This window comes from Oncorhynchus tshawytscha, linkage group LG19 (genome assembly GCF_018296145.1).
Source record: "Oncorhynchus tshawytscha isolate Ot180627B linkage group LG19, Otsh_v2.0, whole genome shotgun sequence".
NCBI classification, from domain to species: Eukaryota; Metazoa; Chordata; class Actinopteri; order Salmoniformes; family Salmonidae; genus Oncorhynchus; species Oncorhynchus tshawytscha.
The window spans coordinates 45830437-45855436 of record NC_056447.1 but is presented as its reverse complement, the minus strand read 5'-3'; the positions used below and the strand labels follow the sequence as shown (position 1 = coordinate 45855436).

General features: G+C 45.7%; 1 protein-coding gene across 2 annotated transcripts in view; it reads left to right on the top strand.

The window, feature by feature from the left end:
• Positions 1-25000, top strand: part of met (MET proto-oncogene, receptor tyrosine kinase) — a 90564-nt gene that overhangs the window by 26198 nt on the left and 39366 nt on the right. For both annotated transcript variants that reach the window (XM_042301757.1, XM_042301756.1), the window contains exons 3-10: positions 3787-3978; positions 10564-10725; positions 11338-11514; positions 12030-12190; positions 13016-13121; positions 16336-16472; positions 16653-16817; positions 17863-17965. In XM_042301757.1, the coding sequence (XP_042157691.1) occupies positions 3787-3978; positions 10564-10725; positions 11338-11514; positions 12030-12190; positions 13016-13121; positions 16336-16472; positions 16653-16817; positions 17863-17965 (1203 nt within the window). The remainder of the gene's footprint in view (positions 1-3786; positions 3979-10563; positions 10726-11337; positions 11515-12029; positions 12191-13015; positions 13122-16335; positions 16473-16652; positions 16818-17862; positions 17966-25000) is intronic.

Below are 25000 nucleotides of genomic sequence, written 5' to 3'. Positions count from 1 at the left end.
TTGGTTGAGGCTTGTTGGTTTTTATCCATAGATTTCTCTTTGCAGTTATGTCTCTATCTAGTCTACACTTGCTATAGCCTTGGATCTAGTTATAGCCTATCCAACCTGGTTTGGCTTCTGATAGATACAGTGTACTACTACAGTTTATACTACTACTACTACAGTTTATACTACTACTACAGTTTATACTACTACAGTTTATACTACTACTACTACAGTTTATACTACTTCTAGAGTTTATACTACTATTACAGTTTATACTACTGCTACAGTTTATACTACTATAGTTTATACTACTACTTGTAACGGCTGTTGGAAGGAGAGGACCAAGGTGCAGCGTGGTATGTGTCCATATTTATTTAATGAACACAGAAATAAAAAAATAACAACGAGAACGACCGAAACAGTTCTGGCTGGTGCAGACACACAACAGAAAACAACTACCCACAACTCAAGGGCGAAACCAGGCTGCCTAAGTATGGTTCTCAAACAGAGACAACGATTGACAGCTGCCTATGATTGGGAACCATACCATGCCAAACACATAGAAATACAAACCTAGACCAAAACATAGAACCCCCACCCACATCACACCCTGACCAAACTAAAAATAGAAACACACAAAGCAATCTACGGTCAGGGCGTGACAGTACCCCCCCAAAGGTGCGGACTCAGGCCGCAAACCCTAAACCCACAGGGGAGGGTCTGGGTGGGCATCTGTCCGCGGTGGAGGCTCTGGCGCGGGACGTGGACCCTACTCCACCATAGTCTTGGCCCACTTAAGTGGCGCCTTTGGAGCGGCGACCCTCTCCGACCTTGGACTGGGGACCCTATTCGGGCCCCGAATAGACGGGAGACTCCGGCAGTGCCGGACAGGCGGGAGACTCTGGCAATGCCGGCTTGAAGAGCGACTCCGGCAGCGCAGGAGTGAAGGGCGACTCTGGCAGCTCCAGACTGACGGGCGGCTCTGGCAGCTCCTGACTGACGGGCGGCTCCGGCAGCTCTGGATATTTTACCCCGGCACGTGCGGGGCGCAGGCACAGGATGCACTGGGCTGTGCAGACACACAGGAGACACAGTGCGCAGAGCCGACGCAGGATATCCTGGCCCGAGGAGACGCAGTGGCTGTCTGGAGAGCAGGGCTGGCACCATCCGCCCTGGCTGGATCGTCACCTTAGCCCGGCAGATGCGGGGAGTTGGGATGTAGCGCACCAGGCTAAGAACGCGTACTGGGGACACAGTGCGCTCCACCGCATAACACGGTGCCTGACCAGTACGACGCCCGCCACGGTAAGCACAGGGAGTTGGCTCAGGTCTCCAACCTGACTCTGCCACACTCCCCGTGTGCCTTCCCCCCCCAAAAAAAAATTGGGGGCTGCCTCCCGGGCTTCCTTGCCAGCCGTGTTCCCTCGTGTCGGTCGCCGGTTCCCTTTTCCTGCTACCTCTGCTCTCCTGGCTGCCTCCACTTGTTCCCATGGGAGGCGATCACTTCCAGCCAGGATCTCCTCCCATGTGTAGGATCCCTTGCCGTCTAGAATGTCCTCCCATGTCCAGTCCTCCTTTCCATGCTGCTTGGTCCTTTGGTGGTGGGTAGTTCTGTAAACATAGAACAAAACACAGAATACCCACCCACATCACACCCTGACCAAACTAAAAATAGAAACATACAAAGCAATCTACGGTCAGGGCGTGACACTACTACAGTTTATACTACTTCTACAGTTTATACTACTTCTACAGTTTATACTACTACTACTACTACTACTACTACAGTTTATACTACTTCTACAGTTTATACTACTTCTACAGTTTATACTACTACTACAGTTTATACTACTACTACTACTACTACAGTTTATACTACTACTACAGTTTATACTACTACTACAGTTTATACTACTTCTACAGTTTATACTACTACTACAGTTTATACTACTACTACTACAGTTTATACTACTACTACAGTTTATACTACTGCTACTACTACAGTTTATACTACTACTACTACAGTTTATACTACTGCTACAGTTTATACTACTATAGTTTATACTACTACTACAGTTTATACAACTACAGTTTATACTACTTCTACAGTTCATACTACTATTACAGTTTATACTACTACTACTACAGTTTATACTACTGCTACAGTTCATACTACTATTACAGTTTATACTACTACAGTTTATTTGACTAACAGCCAGGACTCTCTTTTCACCTTGGAGCTGAGCTTGCCTGTAATGGTCTACTCTACTTTGTAATGGCTGCTGAAGAAAAGCTGCTTTCTTGATTTATTACTTTCCAATTGTTCTCCTCAGCTTCTAAGCTCTCCTTTGAGATTTGCCCAAGAAATGTTAGCGACATAGTCCTCACATGCAGTACTTGATGTAGAGAGAGTATCTCTTTTGGTGGTTCTGGTTAGTTAATTAGTTGTCCATCCCTGATGGGGCTGCAGGGTGGTTAGAGCGTTGGACTAGTAACCGGAAGGTTGCAAGTTCAAATACCGGTGCTGACAATCTGTCGTTCTGCCCCTGAACTGTCAGTTAACCCACTGTTCCTAGGCTGTCATTGAAAATAAGAATTTGTTCTTAACTGACTTGCCTAGTAAAGTTAAAATAAATAAAGTGCACAGCTGCCATCAGTCAGTGTGGTTGGGTTGGAGCAACAAACTGTAGACCAGTGATCTGATGGGTTTTAAGAGAATTTGAAAGACCTTATCCCCTGGACCTACATCATTGTATGAACTTCTCTCTCTCTGGGTTTTGGGCCGGTGCTGTGTTTTTTACTGAGTGTTGTGCCTGGGCCCTTTGGAGCGTACTGTGAAACAGTAGGCGCTGTCAGGCCTGGCCGAGTTAGAGACCGAGGCTTAATCAGTAACCCTCTCCCTCTTTACTCAGTCTATACCCAGCACCTTAATCTCTGTAGCTGGCCCTGCTTGTTTAGTCACGGCCCCCCACGTGCCAGCCTCGGGTTTTGTTAATTATGGATGGCCGACTGGGGGGGCCGGGGTGTGCAATGGTAGGGGCCTTGAGAGCCTGACCAGCCGGGGCCTGGGGAACGTTGTCAGCTTCAATGGCTGGTGACCTCTGATGATTCTTCAGAGGGTCAGAATAATGGTTTAATGATAATGACTTAGGTAACTTCTAGAGGTAGTTGGTGTTCAAAGTGGGATTTTTAGAGAGAGTGGTCAAGTGACAACATGCATAGAGCTGCCTGTGCCAAACAGTGTGCAGTTGAACCAACCCACATAAAGTTTCTGGAGAGTGAAAAATAGGTCTGTGTAAAGAAGTCTGTTGTATGTCTGTTGGGTGAGATAGAGAGAGGGAGACAAAGAGAGAGAGAGAGAAAGAGAAAAGGAGAGAGAGAACAGTGCAAGTGTGTAAATGTCGCACCAGCACGCATTCCGTTGTGTTTCCCATGAATTCCTGCCATGTGTGATGATCTCCTAAACATACGCACTGTGCCAGCCACAGTGGGCCACAACTGAGCTCTCAGTTACGAGCAGGGCCTGATGAAAGAACAGATGAGGGGGCATAGCAAGCCCAGCTCTGCCCCTCTCTCTATCCCTCTTCCTCTCTCTTCCTCTCTCTTCTGGCAGGGGCAGGAGGGCATGTACTGTAGCTCATAGGATAATGGCTCTTTTATCAGTTGAGACACTCTGAATTTGATTGAGAAAGCTGAGACGTTAAAAACAGTGTGGATGTATATGACGTCTTTCATGCAACATTAATGTGATCCATGTGGTGTATCTTCTGCTGTATGTAACCTGTCTTCCTCTCCACCCAGAGTTCCTCAGACGACTCGTTTGGCTGTGGGAAGCACGGGGAGGGATACCGTCTGGAAGTGACCACCCCAATGACCAGACTGGACTACTTCAGCGGTCAATTCAGCAAAGTCCTGCTGACCTCCATTGCCGTGGCAACCGCACAGGAACAGACCGTGGCCAGCCTGGGCACCACAGATGGACGCCTCATACAGGTTGGGGACAACATGGGTGATACTGTAACACTTTAAGAAAATAAGCTTTATAATGCATTTATAGGTATGAATGACCCCTTAAAACGCCCGTATGAAGGGTTGTGTATTTTATCTGGGCCCTGGAGACACTGGTGGCCTGGAGAAGGGGTAGACTATTACTGGGTGATATTCATTTATTTCAAAATGGTTTGGGATGAAGCTGCATGAACAGCTAGGCTTCGAGCATTTAACCTGGTCACCCAAGAAGAAGAAAGGAAACAACCCAACCTAACAACCGTATCCACCGCTGTGGCCCTTAGTCGTGAGTGTACACTGAAGCCCTACAGAAACCTGCACAACATAATCTCCCCTGCCTGTCAGTGCGGTTGCCAGGCAGCACTGTTTCCCTTTCTCATTGTGCATGTAAATGGGGCAGGATGTTGGTACGTGACCAGTAAAACCAGCCATTTTGGGGACACAGCAAGCTGTGACACAGGTGGCAACCAGTACAGAGGCAAGTTGGAGGGGGGTTTCCTTCCTGTTTGCTCAACACATGACCCCCAACCTTGCCTCTCCATGCTTCCACAAACCCTGCTGCTGCATTCCACCGAGTTCTACCATCTGAGCAAACACAACATGGCTGGTTTTGCCTATCAATGACATGTACAGCCGAAAGTGGATTTCACTTTCCCATGTCGTGTGTGTTTGCGTCTGTCTGTCAGTAGACCTGAAGACCTGCTCCTCTCTCAGCGTCTCTCTGTCTTCTATAGATGGGATGAACTCAGTGTTTCAGTGTAGCCTAGTCCCAGATCAACCAACATCCAGCCCTGTTTACATGCACAATGCATTGGCCGTGATAATGACCATAGAAGTTGGCAACACAGCCCAAAAAGATCTGGGATGAGGCTAGGTTCAGTCAGGTCAGATAGAAGTGGAACACCAAGGGCCTCCCAAGTGGCGCAGCGGTCTAAGGCACTACAGCCCCGGGTTCGATCCCAGGCTGCGTCACACCCGGCCGTGACCGTGAGACCCATGAGGCGGTGCACAATTGGCAAAGCGTTGTCCGGGTTAGGGGATGGTTTGGCCGGCCAGGATTTCCTTGTCTCATTGTGCTCTAGTGACTCCTTGTGGTGGGCCGGGCCACCTGCAAGCTGACTTTGGTCGTCAGTTGGACAGTGTTTCCTCCAACACATTGGTGCGGCTGGCTTCCGGGTTAAGCGTGCAGTGTATCAAGAATTAGTGCGGCTTGGCAGGGTCGTGTTTCAGAGGACGCATGGCTCTCGACCTTCACCTTTCCCGAGTCCGTAGGGGACTACCAATTGGATACCACAAAATTGGGGGGTAAAAAAATACAAATAAGAAGTGGAACACCACTGATAAGAGCTTTTGGAGTGTTCTGTCTTACATGTTCCTTTAAATGAACCCTTCTGGTCTCTAGAACTCCCCCTGATGGTGTTTTATAAATACAGTCTGAAAAACGGTGTTAAAAAAAGTTATGGAAGAACGACGAGAACTGGGAAAAAGTCGGCGACAGCGGTGCGGGAAGCAGGGTTATGAGCCGAGCGGTCGGTTAATGGTGAGCGCCGAGCTTCGATGACACGTTCTATCTCTCTTTCTGCAGAGTGCCCGCAGCTGTTGGCATGTTTTTTTTCTCTCTTTTTTTGTTGTTGGTGAAATTTCTATCCTCATTGTCTCAGGACATGGCTCTGGGAAGGAGAGAGCAGGAGAACAGCTGTCCTGAGAGAAGGGTGCAGAGGGCCCCATGGAGGGAGAGAGAGAGATGGAGGAAGAGAGAAAGAGGAGGCATGGAGAAGTGAAGGGAGGGAAGGAAAGATAAAGGGGAAAAAATAGGGAGGAATAGAGGTTAAAAGATTGCTTCTAGCTTATTAGAATCCTAGGAAAGGCTTCTGTCAACTGCCTTTCTTTCTGTTTACCCTTTGTTCCCAGAGAAAAATACTCTTAGCACTGAGGGAGAGAGAGAAAGATAGAGGGAAGGTGACAGAGAGAAAGAAAGAGTGCGCTGTGGTCTGTCCCCGAGGTCTCTCATTCTGGCTCAGGAAGTCTGTGGTTCAGTATCACTGTGGGAATAACACAGTGGTTGTGTTTATAGGCTTACTTCCTCTGGCTAATACAATAAGCTGTAATTCACACCACTATCATCTCTGGAGAGAGAGAGACTAGGACTGTTGTATGGGGGATGTCCCCAGTGGAAAGCAACACATACACATTATCCCCACTGTTACAGGCTACTGAGGACAGAGTTGCCCCTTCAGGAAAATAGCGGTCCCTGAAACTGCAGACATGCCATTCATTGACTGGCTCAAGTCACTCACAAAGATATGACATTTGTTCAACTTGATTTAAACAGTGCCTAAACACTGCAGGAAGCTTACCTGCATTCAAGCAAGCAACACTTTGCAGTCACACAAACAAACAGATTACCGACCATTTCGAATCTCACCATACCTTCTCTGCTATGCAATCTGGTTTCAGAGCTGGTCATGGGTGCACCTCAGCCACGCTCAAGGTCCTAAACAATATCTTAACCGCCATCGATAAGAAACATTACTGTGCAGCCGTATTCATTGATCTGGCCAAGGCTTTCGACTCTGTCAATCACCACATCCTCATCGGCAGACTCGACAGCCTTGGTTTATCAAATGATTGCCTCGCCTGGTTCACCAACTACTTCTCTGATAGAGTTCAGTGTGTCAAATCGGAGGGTCTGCTGTCCGGACCTCTGGCAGTCTCTGGGGGGTGCCACAGGGTTCAATTCTTGGACCGACTCTCTTCTCTGTATACATCAATGAGGTCGCTCTTGCTGCTGGTGAGTCTCTGATCCACCTCTACGCAGACGACACCATTCTGTATACTTCCGGCCCTTCTTTGGACACTGTGTTAACAACCCTCCAGGCAAGCTTCAATGCCATACAACTCTCCTTCCGTGGCCTCCAATTGCTCTTAAATACAAGTAAAACTAAATGCATGCTCTTCAACCGATCGCTATCTGCACCTACCCGCCTGTCCAACATCACTACTCTGGACGGCTCTGACTTAGAATACGTGGACAACTACAAATACTTAGGTGTCTGGTTAGACTGTAAACTCTCCTTCCAGACCCATATCAAACATCTCCAATCCAAAGTTAAATCTAGAATTGGCTTCCTATTTCGCAACAAAGCATCCTTCACTCATGCTGCCAAACATACCCTTGTAAAACTGACCATCCTACCAATCCTTGACTTTGGCGATGTCATTTACAAAATAGCCTCCAATACCCTACTCAACAAATTGGATGCAGTCTATCACAGTGCAATCCGTTTTGTCACCAAAGCCCCATATACTACCCACCATTGCGACCTGTACGCTCTCGTTGGCTGGCCCTCGCTTCATACTCGTCGCCAAACCCACTGGCTCCATGTCATCTACAAGACCCTGCTAGGTAAAGTCCCCCCTTATCTCAGCTCGCTGGTCACCATAGCATCTCCCACCTGTAGCACACGCTCCAGCAGGTATATCTCTCTAGTCACCCCCAAAACCAATTCTTTCTTTGGCCGCCTCTCCTTCCAGTTCTCTGCTGCCAATGACTGGAACGAACTATAAAAATCTCTGAAACTGGAAACACTTATCTCCCTCACTAGCTTTAAGCACCAACTGTCAGAGCAGCTCACAGATTACTGCACCTGTACATAGCCCACCTATAATTTAGCCCAAACAACTACCTCTTTCCCAACTGTATTTAATTTTAATTAATTAATTTATTTTGCTCCTTTGCACCCCATTATTTTTATTTCTACTTTGCACATTCTTCCATTGCAAAACTACCATTCCAGTGTTTTACTTGCTATATTGTATTTACTTTGCCACCATGGCCTTTTTTTTGCCTTTACCTCCCTTCTCACCTCATTTGCTCACATTGTATATAGACTTGTTTATACTGTATTATTGACTGTATGTTTGTTTTACTCCATGTGTAACTATGTGTCGTTGTATCTGTCGAACTGCTTTGCTTTATCTTGGCCAGGTCGCAATTGTAAATGAGAACTTGTTCTCAACTTGCCTACCTGGTTAAATAAAGGTAAAATAAAATAAAAAATAAAAAACACACCTGGCTAAGGGCCCATCAATAAAGAGAAAGGGGGGATAGATGGAGAGGGGAGGTGGGGTGGGGGTGATAAAGTAGATGATGTAACCAGAGCATTCCTTAGTCAACCAGGACATAACCACACTCCATTACAGCCCACTGTTACTGTTATGTTTCACCCCAACCCAACTGGTTCTGAGCTCCAAGCCTGTAATTGCAGCCTAATCACACATGATGAATGTAACTCCAGGTGTACACTACCCTACACTGTATCTGTGTGTAGGAGTGTGTGTGTGTATGCGTCTATGTGTGCCTGCCTGCCTGGCTGCCTGTGTGCCTGCCTGCGTGCCTGCCTGTGTGCCTGCCAGTGTGCCTGCCTGCCTGCCTGCCTGTGTGCCTGCCTGCGTGCCTGCCTGTGTGTCTGCCTGCGTGCCTGCCTGTCTGCCAGTGTGCCTGCCTGCCTGTCTGCCAGTGTGCCTGCCTGCCTGCCTGCCTGCCTGCCTGCCTGCGTGCGTGTGTTTGTACATTAGTAAGACGTCTGAAACACCTCCCGACATGTCCAGGTATACAGTGCTCTTGTGCTGTTCTCTCTGCCTGCAGGCGATGTCTTTTGTCCCTCCGTCTCCCTGTAGCTCCCTCCACCTCCACCTCCATGGTGGTTAGCTCTAATCTGCCAATCTGTCATCTCACCCTCAATACAGCAGCATTAGTTATTACCCCGCACACAGTAGCAGGAGTGGCCCAACGGGCCCATACAATGCCAATGGAAAAAAACTCCCAAAAGCTCTCATTTTCAGCTGTGTCCAATAGAGGCATTACTTTACATGTGAAGTCAAATGTAATTCAGTGTTACTGTGTTATTAGCTCCTTCTCTGTAACGACAAGATATTCTGGTCAACACCACAATATACCCTGATCAACATCACAAGAGACACTGGTCAACACCACAATATACCCTGGTCAATAGCACAAGAGACCCTGGTCAACACCACAATATACCCTGGTCAACATCACAAGAGACCCTGGTCAACACCACAATATACCCTGGTCAATAGCACAAGAGACCCTGGTCAACATCACAATATACCCTGGTCAATAGCACAAGAGACCCTGGTCAACACCACAATATACCCTGGTCAATAGCACAAGAGACCCTGGTCAACACCACAATATACCCTGGTCAATAGCACAAGAGACCCTGGTCAACACCATAAGATACCCTGGTCAACACCATAAGATACCCTGGTCAACAATATACCCTGGTCAATAGCACAAGAGACCCTGGTCAACACCATAAGATACCCTGGTCAACACCACAAGAGACCCTGGTCAACACCACAAGAGACCCTGGTCAACACCACAAGAGACCCTGGTCAACACCACAAGTTACCCTGGTCAACATCACAATATACCCTGGTCAACATCACAATATACCCTGGTCAACACCACAATATACCCTGGTCAATAGCACAAGAGACCCTGGTCAACACCACAAGAGACCCTGGTCAACACCACAAGATACCCTGGTCATACCACAAGTTACCCTGGTCAACATCACAATATACCCTGGTCAACATCACAAGATACCCTCGTCAACATCACAAGATACCCTCGTCAACATCACAAGATACCCTCGACAACATCACAAGATACCCTGGTCAACATCACAATATACCCTGGTCAACATCACAATATACCCTGGTCAACATCGCAATATACCCTGGTCAACATCACAATATACCCTGGTCAACATCACAATATACCCTGGTCAACATCACAAGTTACCCTGGTCAACATCACAATATACCCTGGTCAACATCACAAGATACCCTGGTCAACATCACAAGATACCCTGGTCAACATCACAAGATACCCTGGTCAACATCACAAGTTACCCTGGTCAACATCACAAGTTAGCCTAGTCAACATCACAAGATACCCTGGTCAACATCACAAGTTACCCTAGTCAACATCACAAGATACCCTAGTCAACATCACAAGTTACCCTAGTCAACATCACAAGTTACCCTGGTCAACATCACAAGATACCCTGGTCAACATCACAAGTTACCCTGGTCAACATCACAAGATACCCTGGTCAACATCACAAGTTACCCTGGTCAACATCACAAGATACTCTAGTCAACACCACAAGATACCCTGGTCAACATCACAAGATACCCTGGTCAACATCACAAGATACCCTAGTCAACATCACAAGTTACCCTGGTCAACATCACAAGATACCCTGACGTTTCCCCTTTCTGTCCCTGTTCTATTCTATTGCAACCTTCAATCTTGTACAGCATATATTAGAAGAAACAGCAGCAGATTTGCTCAGCACTAAAGAGTCCTATCAAATCCCCATGCCCAGTTCACGTTGTGCATTTCTACATCATTACATTGACCTATTATTAAGAACGTGAGGTACGTGTGGCATCTCCGGTAGACAGGGCTGTTTTTCACATTAGATGGTGTAACTTTGTGTTTTACTGACCTGGCCTGGCCTCTGTCTTCCCCAGGTGGTAGTTTCCCGTTCCAAACGCAGCACGCCCCACGTGGACTTCCGCCTGGACCCCTCACGCTCTGTTTCCCCCGAGGTGGCACTCCTGTTCCCACAGGGCCACACTGGCTCTCCACAGCGCAGCCAGGATGGCTCCCTATTGTTGGTGACAGGAAATAAGGTGAATAGAGAGCAGGCTCACACACACACACACACACACACACACACACACACACACACACACACACACACACACACACACACGCACACACACACACACACACACACACACACACACACACACACACACACACACACACACACACACACACACGTGCATGCACATACACTATGGAGACACACACTAACACTAAGACACGTAGTGTATAATGACACACTCAAAGACACACACACACACACACTGTATTATAATCAGAACTCAGGCATTCCTCACATTACTGGTATGATGGAAACAACAGCCCCCTGGCACCGAGACACGGTGTTCAACATGGACCAGAGCCAACAGATGATTGGAAACAATGTCCTGAGAGCTTGACGTCAATGTCCTACAACAGTTCAGAGTGAATGTTTTCCTGTATGCCTATTGATCAGAGAGAAAAACCCACCATGTATGACAGAGGTATATCACAGTATGTGGTTTATTTAGAAAATACTTTTATCCAAAGTGACTTACAGTTAGTTGTATGATCAATGCTGGAATCAAACTTGGAATCGATCCTGTTTAGCGGTGTGTTGTGTCTGTATTCTGATTGGTTGTCCTGTGTGCCCCCAGATCACCAAGGTGCCTCTGATTGGTCCTGGCTGTGAGCAGCAGTGGACGTGTAGTTCCTGCTTGCTGGCGCCAAGGTTTATGGGATGTGGCTGGTGTGACGGCCGTTGCACCAGGTTGGCCCAGTGTCACCCAACCTCCCTCTGGACCCAGGACTCCTGCCCTCCCATCATCACCATGGTAACTAGCCAGTTCAGGTTCAAAAAGCTTTATTGTCCATAAACACAACATTTCCTAATGGTATTACCCCACACCTCGATGTCCTACCTTCTGACCCAAACACTGGAATTGTTGTTGTTTTTGTCTTTATTGTGACAGTCCGTACTGTGACAGTGTCTACATGGACAAGGACAAGCAGACCGTGACTAGTGTCATCTGAGGATATTTCTTATTGAATGTGTCATATACCCTTTTGCGAAGTACAAAGCTCCCACCAGTAACCTGGATACAAGGCAAAGACTCAGGGTTTAGCTGTGAAAAAGCCAGTCTTTTACTGGTTTGTAAGAGACTCCTTCCTCTATTGTTGTTTGAAGGATAGTTTGAAGATTTTTTCTCTGGTTGCCTGTCTTTTCTAGTGTCAGTTTTTCATACTTGTTTTTTAATAACAGCACCTGGATCTAGACAGGGTTTTCTCTTTCTGTGTTGTTTGAAGGTTGTTTGAGGGTTGTCTGAGGGTTGGTGTTCTTTTTGGGTAGATCTCCCCAGCCAACGGCCCCCTGGGAGGAGACACCAAGGTGACGGTGTGTGGGAGGAACTTTGGCTTCAACAAGACAGAGAGGTTTGACCATACACTCATCAGCCTGGACCTGGCTGGAGCACCATGTAAACTTCTGAAACGAGAGAGCAACAGTTACAGGTGAGAGAGGACTCACAGGGAGGGTGTGTGTGTGTGTGTGTGTGTGTGTGTGTGTGTGTGTGTGTGTGTGTGTGTGTGTGTGTGTGTGTGTGTGTGTGTGTGTGTGTGTACGTGTGTGTGTGTACGTGTGTGTGTGTACGTGTGTGTGTGTGTGTGTGTGTGCGCACATGCATGAGTCTGTGTGTGTGCACATGCATGACTGTGTGAGTGTGTGTGCGCACATGCATGAGTGTGTGTGTGCACATGCATGACTGTGCGTGTGTGTGTGTGTGTGTGCGCGTGCATGGATGGGAGTACTGTATGTTCATGTGTTAGGATAAGGGTTAGAGGGTTAAACAGTTGAATGAAGAATGTTAAGGAAAGGGCGCCATGGAATGAGAACTCCAAGCGCCAAGGCGTTCCGCCATTCCTGACTCGCATTCTGCTCATGATTTCAATAAGTGTTAAATTAGTGGGAGAATGGCTGTGTACAGAATTTCACTCTTCCTAGTCCAAGAGGCCATGCCAGATAGCAGCGTTTAACTCAAAGACCCTTGTGCCCAAACATCCCCCATGTCATAGTCAACTCATTGTATAGAAGATTGAAAAACACCCCCCCTGAAAGATGGCTTCATTGTGTTTCATTGCTGCGTAGTAGGGATGTCATCAAATTAGGTTCAACTCTTGCTTACTCCAACCAGAGTGAGCACACAAGTTTTGTTTTTAGCCTTCTTGGTCATCTTTTGTGGGATAAATTATTTTTTGTTGAATTGTGTGTGTTTGTGTGTGTACACGTCTCTGTGTGTGTGCGTGTGTGTGTGTGTGTGTGTGTTTGTATGTGTGTAGGTTGGTGTGTGCTCCAGTGTCTCCTGTGAACTCGTCTCAGGCTAGCAATGTGGTGAAGGTCCACAGTGGAAAGGAGATGGCCCAACAACAGGGCTTCACCTTCGTGGTAAGCACTAAATACTGTCTCCACTCACAATCACAATACAAACTCAGTGACAGTAGTTGTAACCCTGGTCCTGGAGAGCTACAATGTGTGCAGGCTTTGGTTCTCTCATTGTATCTCTCCAACTACAGTTGGTGAACAATGTCATAGACACTGTAGGTACAGTATGTCAGATGGTTGGACAGATTGATGTACAGTAGACTTTTCCTGCAGTCAAATTACCAAATTACCCTTTGCTGCTATTTATTATTATTATATATATTTGTTTTACTTTTACACCTTTTCCCCCCCAATTTTGTGGTATCCAATTGGTAGTGACAGTCTTGTCTCATCGCTGCAACTCCCGTACGGACACGGAAGAGGAGAAGGTCGAGAGCCATGCATCCTCCGAAACACAACCCAACCAAGCCGCACTGCTTCTTGACACGAAGCCAGCCACACCAATGTGATGGAGGAAACACCGTACACCTGGCGACCGTGTCAGCGTGCATGCGCCCGGCCCGCCACAGGAGTCGCTAGAGCGCGATATCCCTGCCGGCCAAATCCTCCCCTAACCCAGACAACGCTGGGCCAATTGTGTCTGGACTCAAACCAATTGTGTCTGGACTCGAACCAAGATCCCTAGTGGCACAGCTAGCAAATGTATAGCACTGCCTTAGACCACTGCACCACTCGCGAGGACCCCCCTTTGCTGCTATAACAGTCTCCACTCTTCTGGGAAGACTTTCCACTAGAAGTTGGAACATTGCTGAGGGGATTTACTTTCATTCAGCCACAAGAGCATTAGTGAGTTCGGGCACTGATGTTGAGCGATTAGGCATGGCTCGATGTCGGCGTCCCAATTCATCCCAAAGGGGTTGAGGTCAGGACTATGTGCAGGCCAGTCACCGATCTCGACAAACCATTTCAATATGGACCTCGCTTTGTGCATGGGGGCATTGTCATGCTGAAACAGGAAAGGGCCTTCCCCAAACTGTTGCCACACAGTTGGAAGCACAGCATCGTCTAGAATGTCATTGTATGCTGTAGCGTTAAGATTTCCCTTCACTGGAACTAAAGGGGCCTAGCCCAAACCATGAAAAACAGCCCCAGACCATTATTCCTCCTCCGCCAAACTTAGTGTTCTCCTGGCATCCGCCAAACCCAGATTTGCCAGTCGGACTGCCAGATGGTGAAACATGATTCATCACTCCAGAGAACATGTTTGGCAGCGAGCTTTATAACATTCCAGCTGACGCTTGGCATTGCGCATAGGGCTTGGCAGTATACGGTATTTTACGATATACCGGTATACCGGTATTGCACGGACCGGTTTGGGTTTTTACTTTGCCTTCTATAACGGTATTTCAATGTTTGGTTTGTTAAATGGGATACGCTGTGTGTAACGTCCATTTTTGTAGTTTACTTAGCTACTTGAGTCAGCTCTCCCCCGCTCTCTCTCCATGCCGCTTTCCACACATACCTAGCCCCGCACCCTGTCACTCAATTTGTTGTTCCTCGACCAGGAAACACCTGTGTTCAGTCTGCATGGTCAATGCAGCACATGCAACAATGTTGATGACAACGATGCTGTTTTCACGTTGCTTCTTAATATAAATCCACAAGCATTCTGTGATTACACTATTAGTTTATGTTTATTACATCTGCAAACATCTATTTTGTATTTTCTTAGCAAGTTGGGCCTAAATCTTGTTCGCCGCTAACGCTAATTTCTAATGCTATTTGCTAATAGCTAATGCTAATCACTAGCTAATAAATGTACTGAGTCACGAGCAAACATAATTAGATATACAGCCTGATAATACCAGTGATGGTGTAGACCTAAATCAGCATGTTGTTTGTGCCACAGTAGCTTTTAAATTAATGAGTAATACACAAGAACGTTAGCTACATTACATTAAGTAGCTAAGATATAACATTAAATGAAGCCAAAGATTCACTAGAACTAAATACAAAATAGAATGTTTGCAGATGTAATAAACATAAACTAATAGTGTAATCAACTAATAGTCACCTATCAACACTTTGGTTCCTACCCTGTCACAATAACTTCTCCCTGGCATTTTCATTTGTTGTCATGTCAAACAATACTGTATTCGAAGTGCCCACTATTAAATTCTAACTATAAAATTAGAATAACCATTATATTTCCATGATTCCAACAGTTCACCCAAGTGTTTTGCTCTAAATCGCAAGTCAAATCGCAATTTCAACATTTGATTAAAAATAAGGCCTAGATTGTTTTCCCATATCGTGCAGCTCTACGTGGCAGTGTGGAAATTATCTCCAATGAGTGCAGGAATGTAGAAATTATTTTGGGTTGAAGTTGAATTGAACAGTATAAAATAGCCAGTTTGGAGAAAGACCCATTGAAATCACTTGGAATGTATGTGTAGCCACTCTAGGGTCACGTACTTTCATTATTCAAAAACATAAAATACCGTTATATGATATTTTGCCCATATCGCCCAGCCCTAATTGTGATCTTAGGTGATCTTAGGCTTGTGTGCAGCGGCTCGGCCATGGAAACCCATTTCATAAAGCTCCCAACAAACAGTTATTGTGCTGACATTGCTTCCAGAGGCAGTTTGGAACTTGGTAGTAAGTGTTGCAACCGAGGACAGACGATTTTTACACGCTACACGATTCAGCACTCAGCTGTCCCGTTCTGTGAGCTTGTGTGGCCTACCACGTCGTGGCTGAGCTGTTGTTGCTCCTAGACGTTTCCACTTCACAATAACAGCACTTACAGTTGACCGGGCAGACGGAGCCACATTGAAAGTCACTGAACCCTTGAGTAAGGCCATTCTACTGCTAATATTTGTCTATGGAGATTGCATGGCTGTGTGCTCGATGTTATACACCTGTCAGCAACGGGTGTGGCTGAAATAGCCCTATTGTATATAAAGTGTAATATTGGGACACAAACTCAAAATTGAATACATTTCAAATCTATATCTGACATGGAAAGGTTGTCTTCTTTTTTTAAGCCCATAACCATGTGTGTGAGGTGTGTATTTTTGTTTCAAAGTAGATTTATTTAAGACTACCAAGTATCACTGTGTGTGACCCTGATTCAGCCTACTGCAGTAAAAGGTTATTAACTGACTGATTTGCAATCAAACTGTAGTTGTGGTTGTTGTTGTGGTTGTAGTTGTGGTTGTTGTTGTGGTTGTTGGGTTTGAAGTAATTCATCTCCCTTCCTCTCGCCCTCTAGAACCCAGTGATCAGAGAGATCTTCCCTGTGTTTGGCCCTAAGTTAGGAGGAACCATGCTCACCATCAGAGGCTCTTTCTTAGACAGCGGAAACACCAGACAGGTCACTGTGGGAAACGCCACCTGTGAAATCCTGAGGTGAGGCCCTAATGTTTTTGCTTCGAGTAAAAATGCTTGTGTGTGTATGTACAATATACTGTGCACTGGGTTTAATAGGTTTGGATTTTGAGGTTGACATTAGTGTCGAGTCTAGAGCTGATGTGGGTATTATCAATATGTGATGAATTGTGTTGATGTGTATTCTGTCTCTTTCTCCAGAGTATCAGGTACTATGCTGATGTGCAGGACCCCTCCCCAGTCGGCCCCATCCCGCCAGGTGGTGTATATGAGGGTGGACTCTGTTGTCCGGGAGGCTCCTGTACTCTTCACCTACAACGAAGACCCTCTCATCTCCTCCATCCAGCCAACAAGATCCTTTATCAGGTCTGTTCCCCCATCCAATACTACCCCAATACTAACCTTAACCCTCTCATCCCCTCCATCCAGCCCACAAGATCCTTTATCAGGTCTGTTCCCCCATCCAATACTACCCCAATACTAACCTTAACCCTCTCATCCCCTCCATCCAGCCCACACAATCCTTTATCAGGTCTGTTCCCCTATCCAATACTACCCCAATACTAACCTTAACCCTCTCATCCCCTCCATCCAGCCCACACAATCCTTTATCAGGTCTGTTCCCCTATCCAATACTACCCCAATATACTAACCTTAACCCTCTCATCCCCTCCATCCAGCCCATACAATCCTTTATCAGCTCTGTTCCCCTATCCAATACTACCCCAATACTAACCTTAACCCTCTCATCCCCTCCATCCAGCCCACACAATCCTTTATCAGGTCTGTTCCCCTATCCAATATTACCCCAATACTAACCTTAACCCTCTCATCCCCTCCATCCAGCCCAAACGATCCTAAATCCGGTACTTTATATGAGTCAGTCAGCCAGTCAGCCAGTCAGTCAGTCAGTCAGTTAGTTAGTCTGTAAATGGTGATGAATTCTAACTTCCACACCACATGAGGAAGGCAGGGAAAGAGATTAACCGTTATTATCCATAGGAAGAGATTCCATACTGTATAGGATACAGGTGTCAGAGAAGGAATGATGGAGAGCAGGGCGGAGTTTATGAAAACAGAAAAGTCACAGGCAGAAATAACAGGAAGCAGCGTGTGGAGTGTATAAAGGAGAAGAGAAAGTGAGAAAGATATTCACAGAGGATAAGTGGGCGAAGAGGGACACATTAGCACTAGGCTTTATGACTGGAAGTAGCATGAGGGAGGTGATGACATGGGGCGCTAGTGGTGGATAACGTTTATGGCCAGGACAGCCGGTTTCCCCATTAAAATCACAATGCATCTTTATGCATTGCTCTTACAGGCAGCTAGTGTCTAAAACCAACAGCCGTTTTACCCCATAGAGATCCCATTGTATCATTATTCATGGCTACTGTCTCTGTGTCCCTAATAGTGGAGGCAGCACGGTGGTGGCCCAGGGCTTCTACCTTCACTCTACTCTCCAGCCTCAGATGGTGCTCATCCCCACAGCCCAGGAAGGCAAAGTCTTCACTGTGGTGAGTGTCTTATTTAACCTTTATTGAACTAGGATTGAGGTTTAGCAAGACCTCTTTCCCGTTGAGTGTCTGTCTGTCTGTTGAGACGACCAACTGGAGATCTGCCTGCCTGCGCAAAAACAAAATACCTCCGGGCCCCGTCACACACACTATGTGGCTGGTATTGTCGTTAAGGCCCCTGAAAAGAAGAGAAAATAAGTTCAATGATAGGGGGAACAGAGATAGATAGATTTGTATAAATTGAGGGGAAAGGAAATGGAAAACCCACGCTTCAAATGTGATGGAGTCATCATTTCTGAGTCACACAGTAATGTTACAGTAGCTAACCTGGAGTATAATCTGGCTTCAATCTGGGTGATTCTTTGTCTGCATGGATTCCAAATGGCACCTTAATAGGGCCTGGTCAAAAGTAGTGCACTACGTAGGGAAAAGGGTTCAATAGGGCCCTGGTTAAAAGTAGTGCACTACGTTGAGAATAGTTTGGCATTTGAGACACAGAGGTTTATTATCTTGCTTCAATCTGGGTTGATTCTCCTTATTCTAGGAAACTATGGTACGTACACGTGTATTTGGGTGATGCCATGGTTGCCATGGTTACCATGGCATTAAGAACGCCTGACCTGACTCTAAGTTCGTTCCACTTTTATAAGGAACCCTGATAACTATCTGGAAGCTCAGGTTTCATTGCAGTTGTTTTTGAAATGTTAGCCCCTGCTTTGAAAAAAGAGAAGAAAGATTAAGGACTGGTACACCTTAGTGTTGGGGGTTGGTGGTGTGTCGGGGGTTGGTAATGTGTTGGGGGTGGGGTCGGAGTTGGACCACATTGTAACGTATTATTCAATGAACCACAACAAATACTCATTTACACACAAGTGGCCTCTATCTGATGTTGGGTGTCTTGTTTTTGGGAAGAAGGGAGGGGAACAGGACAGGTAGTGCTTTGTTATCTTGCAACGTGAGGTCTACTCTGGCGGGTTTAGTCATGACCCCCCGTAAGGCGTCAGTTCATTCATACAGTATATTATAATGACGTTTTGTACATTTTTTGTTCGTTTTGGACTTTGGCTGTTTGGACACACTACATTTTTTCTCGAGGCAAGTCGAAGTTAGCAGCCGAAGTCTCCGCCCCATCGTCGTTGATGAAGTGTATACTGGCTACGGCGTCTCAAAATGGACAAACAGTACTATTGCTGCTTTTTTCTCATTTTTCAAGTGAAGGTCTTTTAAGACAGTATGGGAGCACACTCGTTCAGACGAAATGAATCATTCTGACACCTTTAGGAGACAATTACACACACCCTGTTCTAGCACTGTATCTCAAATCTTAGCCAAACAACAAAATCTCCAACAACCCTGAACTGTATCAGCTACAACCAACCACACACACACACACACACACACACACACACACACACACACACACACACACACACACACAAAAAACAGCTCGCCTTTCAGTTTCCCTTTTACTGACCCCCTCCTGGTGTGGCCTGTGATTAGGTTAGAAAGTGCTCAAAACGGCCCCAGGGAGGGACGGAATCAGCACTGAGAGACAACAGGAGAGAAGGGATGAGAAGGGGATGAGGGATTTAAAATATTTAACCTTTATTTAACCAGGTAGGCTAGTTGAGAACAAGTTCTCATTTGCAACTGCAACCATGTCAAGATAAAGCATAGCAATTCGACACATACAACAACACAGAGTTACACATGGAATAAACAAAACATAGTCAATAATACAGTAGAACAAAAGAAAACAAAAAGTCTACATACAGTGAGTGCAAATGAGGTAGGATAAGGGAGTTAAGGCAATAAATAGGCCATGGTGGCAAAGCAATTACAATATAGCAATTAAACACTGGAATGGTAGATGTGCAGAAGATGAATGAACAAGTAGAGATACTGGTGTGCAAAGGAGCAAGATAAATAAATAAATACAGTATGGGGATGAGGTAGGTAGATAGATGGGCTGTTTACAGATGGGCTATGTACAGGTGCAGGGATCTGTGAGCTGCTCTGACAGCTGGCGCTTAAAGCTAGCTGTCTTTCTAAGGTCTTCGAAAGCCAAGTTAACAAACAGATTACCGACCATTTCGAATCCCACCGTACCTTCTCTGCTATGCAACCTGGTTTCAGAGCGGGTCTTGGGTGCACCTCAGCCACGCTCAAGGTTCTAAACGACATCATAACCGCCATCGATAAGAGACATTACTGTGCAGCCGTATTCATCGACCTGGCCAAGGCTTTCGACTCTGTCAATCACCACATTCTTATTGGCAGACTCGACAGCCTTGGTTTCTCAAATGACTGCCTCGCCTGGTTTACCAATTACTTCTCAGATAGAGTTCAGTGTGTCAAATCGGAGGGCCTGTTGTCCAGACCTCTGGCAGTCTCTATGGGGGTGCCACAGGGTTCAATTCTCGGGCCGACTCTCTTCTCTGTATACATCAATGATGTCGCTCTTGCTGCTGGTGATTCTCTGATCCACCTCTACGTAGACGACACCATTCTGTATACATCTGTCCCTTCTTTGGACACTGTGTTAACCAACCTCCAGATGAGCTTCAATGCCATACAACTCTCCTTCCATGGCCTCCAACTGCTCTTAAATGCAAGCAAAACTAAATGCATGCTCTTCAACCGATCACTGCCCGCACCTGCTCGCCCGTCCAGCATCACTACTCTGGACGGCTCTGACTTAGAATACGTGGACAACTACAAATACCTAGGTGTCTGGTTAGACTGTAAACTCTCCTTCCAGACTCACATTAAGCATCTCCAATTCAAAATGAAATCTAGAATCGGCTTCCTATTTCGCAACAAAGCATCCTTCACTCATGCTGCCAAACATAGCCTCGTAAAACTGACTATCCGACCAATCCTTGACTTCGGCGATGTAATTTTCAAAATAGCCTCCAACACTCTGCTCAGCAAATTGGATGCAGTCTATCACAGTGCCATCCGTTTTGTCACCAAAGCCCCATATACTACCCACCACTGCAACCTGTATGCTCTTGTTGGCTGGTCCTCGCTTCATATTCGTCGCCAAACCCACTGTCTCCAGGTCATCTATAAGTCTTTACTAGGTAAAGTCCCGCCTTATCTCAGCTCACTGGTCACCATAGCAGCACCCATGCGCTCCATCCAGCCGGTATATTTCACTGGTCACCCCCAAAGCCAATTCCTCCTTTGGTCGTCTTTCCTTCCAGTTCTCTGCTGCCAATGACTGGAACAAACTGCAAAAATCAATGAAGCTGGAGACTCATATCGCCCTCACTAACGTAAAGCACCAGGTGTCAAAGCAGCTCGCAGATCACTGCACCTGTACATAGCCCATCTGTAAACAGCCCTTCCAACTACCTCATCCCTATACTGTTATTTATTTATTTTGCTCCTTTGCATCCCAGTATCTCTTCTTGCACATTCATCTTCTGCACATCTATCACTCCAGTGTTTAATTGCTATATTGTAATTATTTCGCCACTATGGCCTATTTATTGCATTATACCTCCCTTATCCTACCTCATTTGCACACACTGTATATAGACTTGTTCTACTGTATTACTGACTGTATGTTTGTTTTTTCCATGTATAACTCTGTTTTGTTGTTTGTGTCGCACTGCTTTGCTTTATCTTGGCCAGGTTGCAGTTGTAAATGAGAACTTGTTCTCAACTAGCCTACCTGGTTAAATAAAGGTGAAATAAAATAAATAAATTAAGCATTCTCTAGTAAGAGACAGGATGAGTTGAAGCATTCTCTAGTAAGAGACAGGATGAGTTGAAGCATGAAGCATTCTCTAGTAAGAGACGGGAGGAGTTGAAGCAGGAAGCATTCTCTAGGAAGAGACAGGATGAATTGAAGCATGAAGCATTCTCTAGGAAGAGACAGGATGAGTTGAAGCATTCTCTAGTAAGAGACAGGATGAGTTGGAGCATGAAGCATTCTCTAGGAAGAGACAGGATGAGTTGGAGCATGAAGCATTCTCTAGTAAGAGACAGGATGAGTTGAAGCATTCTCTAGTAAGAGACAGGATGAGTTGAAGCATGAAGCATTCTCTAGTAAGAGACAGGATGAGTTGGAGCATGAAGCATTCTCTAGGAAGAGACAGGATGAGTTGGAGCATGAAGCATTCTCTAGGAAGAGACAGGATGAGTTGAAGCATGAAGCATTCTCTAGGAAGAGACGGGAGGAGTTGAAGCAGGAAGCATTCTCTAGGAAGAGACAGGATGAGTTGAAGCATGAAGCATTCTCTAGTAAGAGACAGGATGAGATGAAGCATGAAGCATTCTCTAGTAAGAGACAGGATGAGTTGAAGCATGAAGCATTCTCTAGGAAGAGACAGGATGAGTTGGAGCATGAAGCATTCTCTAGGAAGAGACAGGATGAGTTGAAGCATTCTCTAGTAAGAGACAGGATGAGTTGAAGCATGAAGCATTCTGTAGTAAGAGACAGGATGAGTTGAAGCATGTAGCATTCTCTAGTAAGAGACAGGATGAGTTGAAGCATTCTCTAGGAAGAGACAGGATGAGTTGAAGCATTCTCTAGTAAGAGACAGGATGAGTTGGAGCATGAAGCATTCTCTAGGAAGAGACAGGATGAGTTGGAGCATGAAGCATTCTCTAGTAAGAGACAGGATAAGTTGAAGCATTCTCTAGTAAGAGACAGGATGAGTTGAAGCATGAAGCATTCTCTAGGAAGAGACAGGATGAGTTGGAGCATGAAGCATTCTCTAGGAAGAGACAGGATGAGTTGAAGCATGAAGCATTCTCTAGTAAGAGACAGGATGAGTTGGAGCATGAAGCATTCTCTAGGAAGAGACGGGAGGAGTTGAAGCAGGAAGCGTTCTCTAGGAAGAGACAGGATGAGTTGAAGCATGAAGCATTCTCTAGTAAGAGACAGGATGAGATGAAGCATGAAGCATTCTCTAGTAAGAGACAGGATGAGTTGAAGCATGAAGCATTCTCTAGGAAGAGACAGGATGAGTTGGAGCATGAAGCATTCTCTAGGAAGAGACAGGATGAGTTGAAGCATTCTCTAGTAAGAGACAGGATGAGTTGAAGCATGAAGCATTCTGTAGTAAGAGACAGGATGAGTTGAAGCATGTAGCATTCTCTAGTAAGAGACAGGATGAGTTGAAGCATTCTCTAGGAAGAGACAGGATGAGTTGAAACATTCTCTAGTAAGAGACAGGATGAGTTGAAGCATTCTCTAGTAAGAGACAGGATGAGTTGAAGCATGAAGCATTCTCTAGTAAGAGACAGGATGAGTTGAAGCATGAAGCATTCTCTAGTAAGAGACAGGATGAGTTGAAGCATGAAGCATTCTCTAGGAAGAGACAGGATGAGTTGAAGCATGAAGCATTCTCTAGGAAGAGACAGGATGAGTTGGAGCATGAAGCATTCTCTAGTAAGAGACAGGATGAGTTGAAGCATGAAGCATTCTCTAGTAAGAGACAGGATGAGTTGAAGCATGAAGCATTCTCTAGGAAGAGACGGGAGGAGTTGAAGCATTCTCTAGGAAGAGACGGGAGGAGTTGAAGCATTCTCTAGGAAGAGACAGGATGAGTTGAAGCATTCTCTAGTAAGAGACAGGATGAGTTGAAGCATGAAGCATTCTCTAGGAAGAGACAGGATGAGTTGAAGCATTCTCTAGTAAGAGACAGGATGAGTTGAAGCATGAAGCATTCTCTAGTAAGAGACAGGATGAGTTGAAGCATGAAGCATTCTCTAGTAAGAGACAGGATGAGTTGAAGCATTCTCTAGGAAGAGACAGGATGAGTTGAAACATTCTCTAGTAAGAGACAGGATGAGTTGGAGCATTCTCTAGTAAGAGACAGGATGAGTTGAAGCATTCTCTAGTAAGAGACAGGATGAGTTGAAGCATTCTCTAGTAAGAGACAGGATGAGTTGAAGCATTCTCTAGTAAGAGACAGGATGAGTTGAAGCATTCTCTAGTAAGAGACAGGATGAGTTGAAGCATTCTCTAGTAAGAGACAGGATGAGTTGAAGCATTCTCTAGTAAGAGACAGGATGAGTTGAAGCATTCTCTAGTAAGAGACAGGATGAGTTGAAGCATTCTCTAGTAAGAGACAGGATGAGTTGAAGCATTCTCTAGTAAGAGACAGGATGAGTTGAAAAGCATTCTCTAGTAAGAGACAGGATGAGTTGGAGCATGAAGCATTCTCTAGGAAGAGACAGGATGAGTTGAAGCATGAAGCATTCTCTAGGAAGAGACAGGATGAGTTGAAGCATGAAGCATTCTCTAGGAAGAGACAGGATGAGTTGGAGCATGAAGCATTCTCTAGGAAGAGACAGGATGAAGCATTCTCTAGGAAGAGACAGGATGAGTTGAAGCATGAAGCATTCTCTAGGAAGAGACAGGATGAGTTGAAGCATGAAGCATTCTCTAGGAAGAGACAGGATGAGTTGGAGCATGAAGCATTCTCTAGTAAGAGACAGGATGAGTTGAAGCATGAAGCATTCTCATTCTGTAGTAAGAGACAGGATGAGTTGAAGCATGAAGCATTCTCTAGGAAGAGACAGGATGAGTTGAAGCATTCTCTAGGAAGAGACAGGATGAGTTGGAGCATGAAGCATTCTCTAGGAAGAGACAGGATGAGTTGAAGCATGAAGCATTCTCTAGTAAGAGACAGGATGAGTTGAAGCATGAAGCATTCTCTAGGAAGAGACAGGATGAGTTGAAGCATGAAGCATTCTCTAGGAAGAGACAGGATGAGTTGAAGCATTCTCTAGTAAGAGACAGGATGAGTTGAAGCATGAAGCATTCTCTAGTAAGAGACAGGATGAGTTGAAGCATGAAGCATTCTCTAGTAAGAGACAGGATGAGTTGAAGCATGAAGCATTCTCTAGGAAGAGACGGGAGGAGTTGAAGCATTCTCTAGGAAGAGACGGGAGGAGTTGAAGCATTCTCTAGGAAGAGACAGGATGAGTTGGAGCATGAAGCATTCTCTAGGAAGAGACAGGATGAGTTGAAGCATGAAGCATTCTCTAGTAAGAGACAGGATGAGTTGGAGC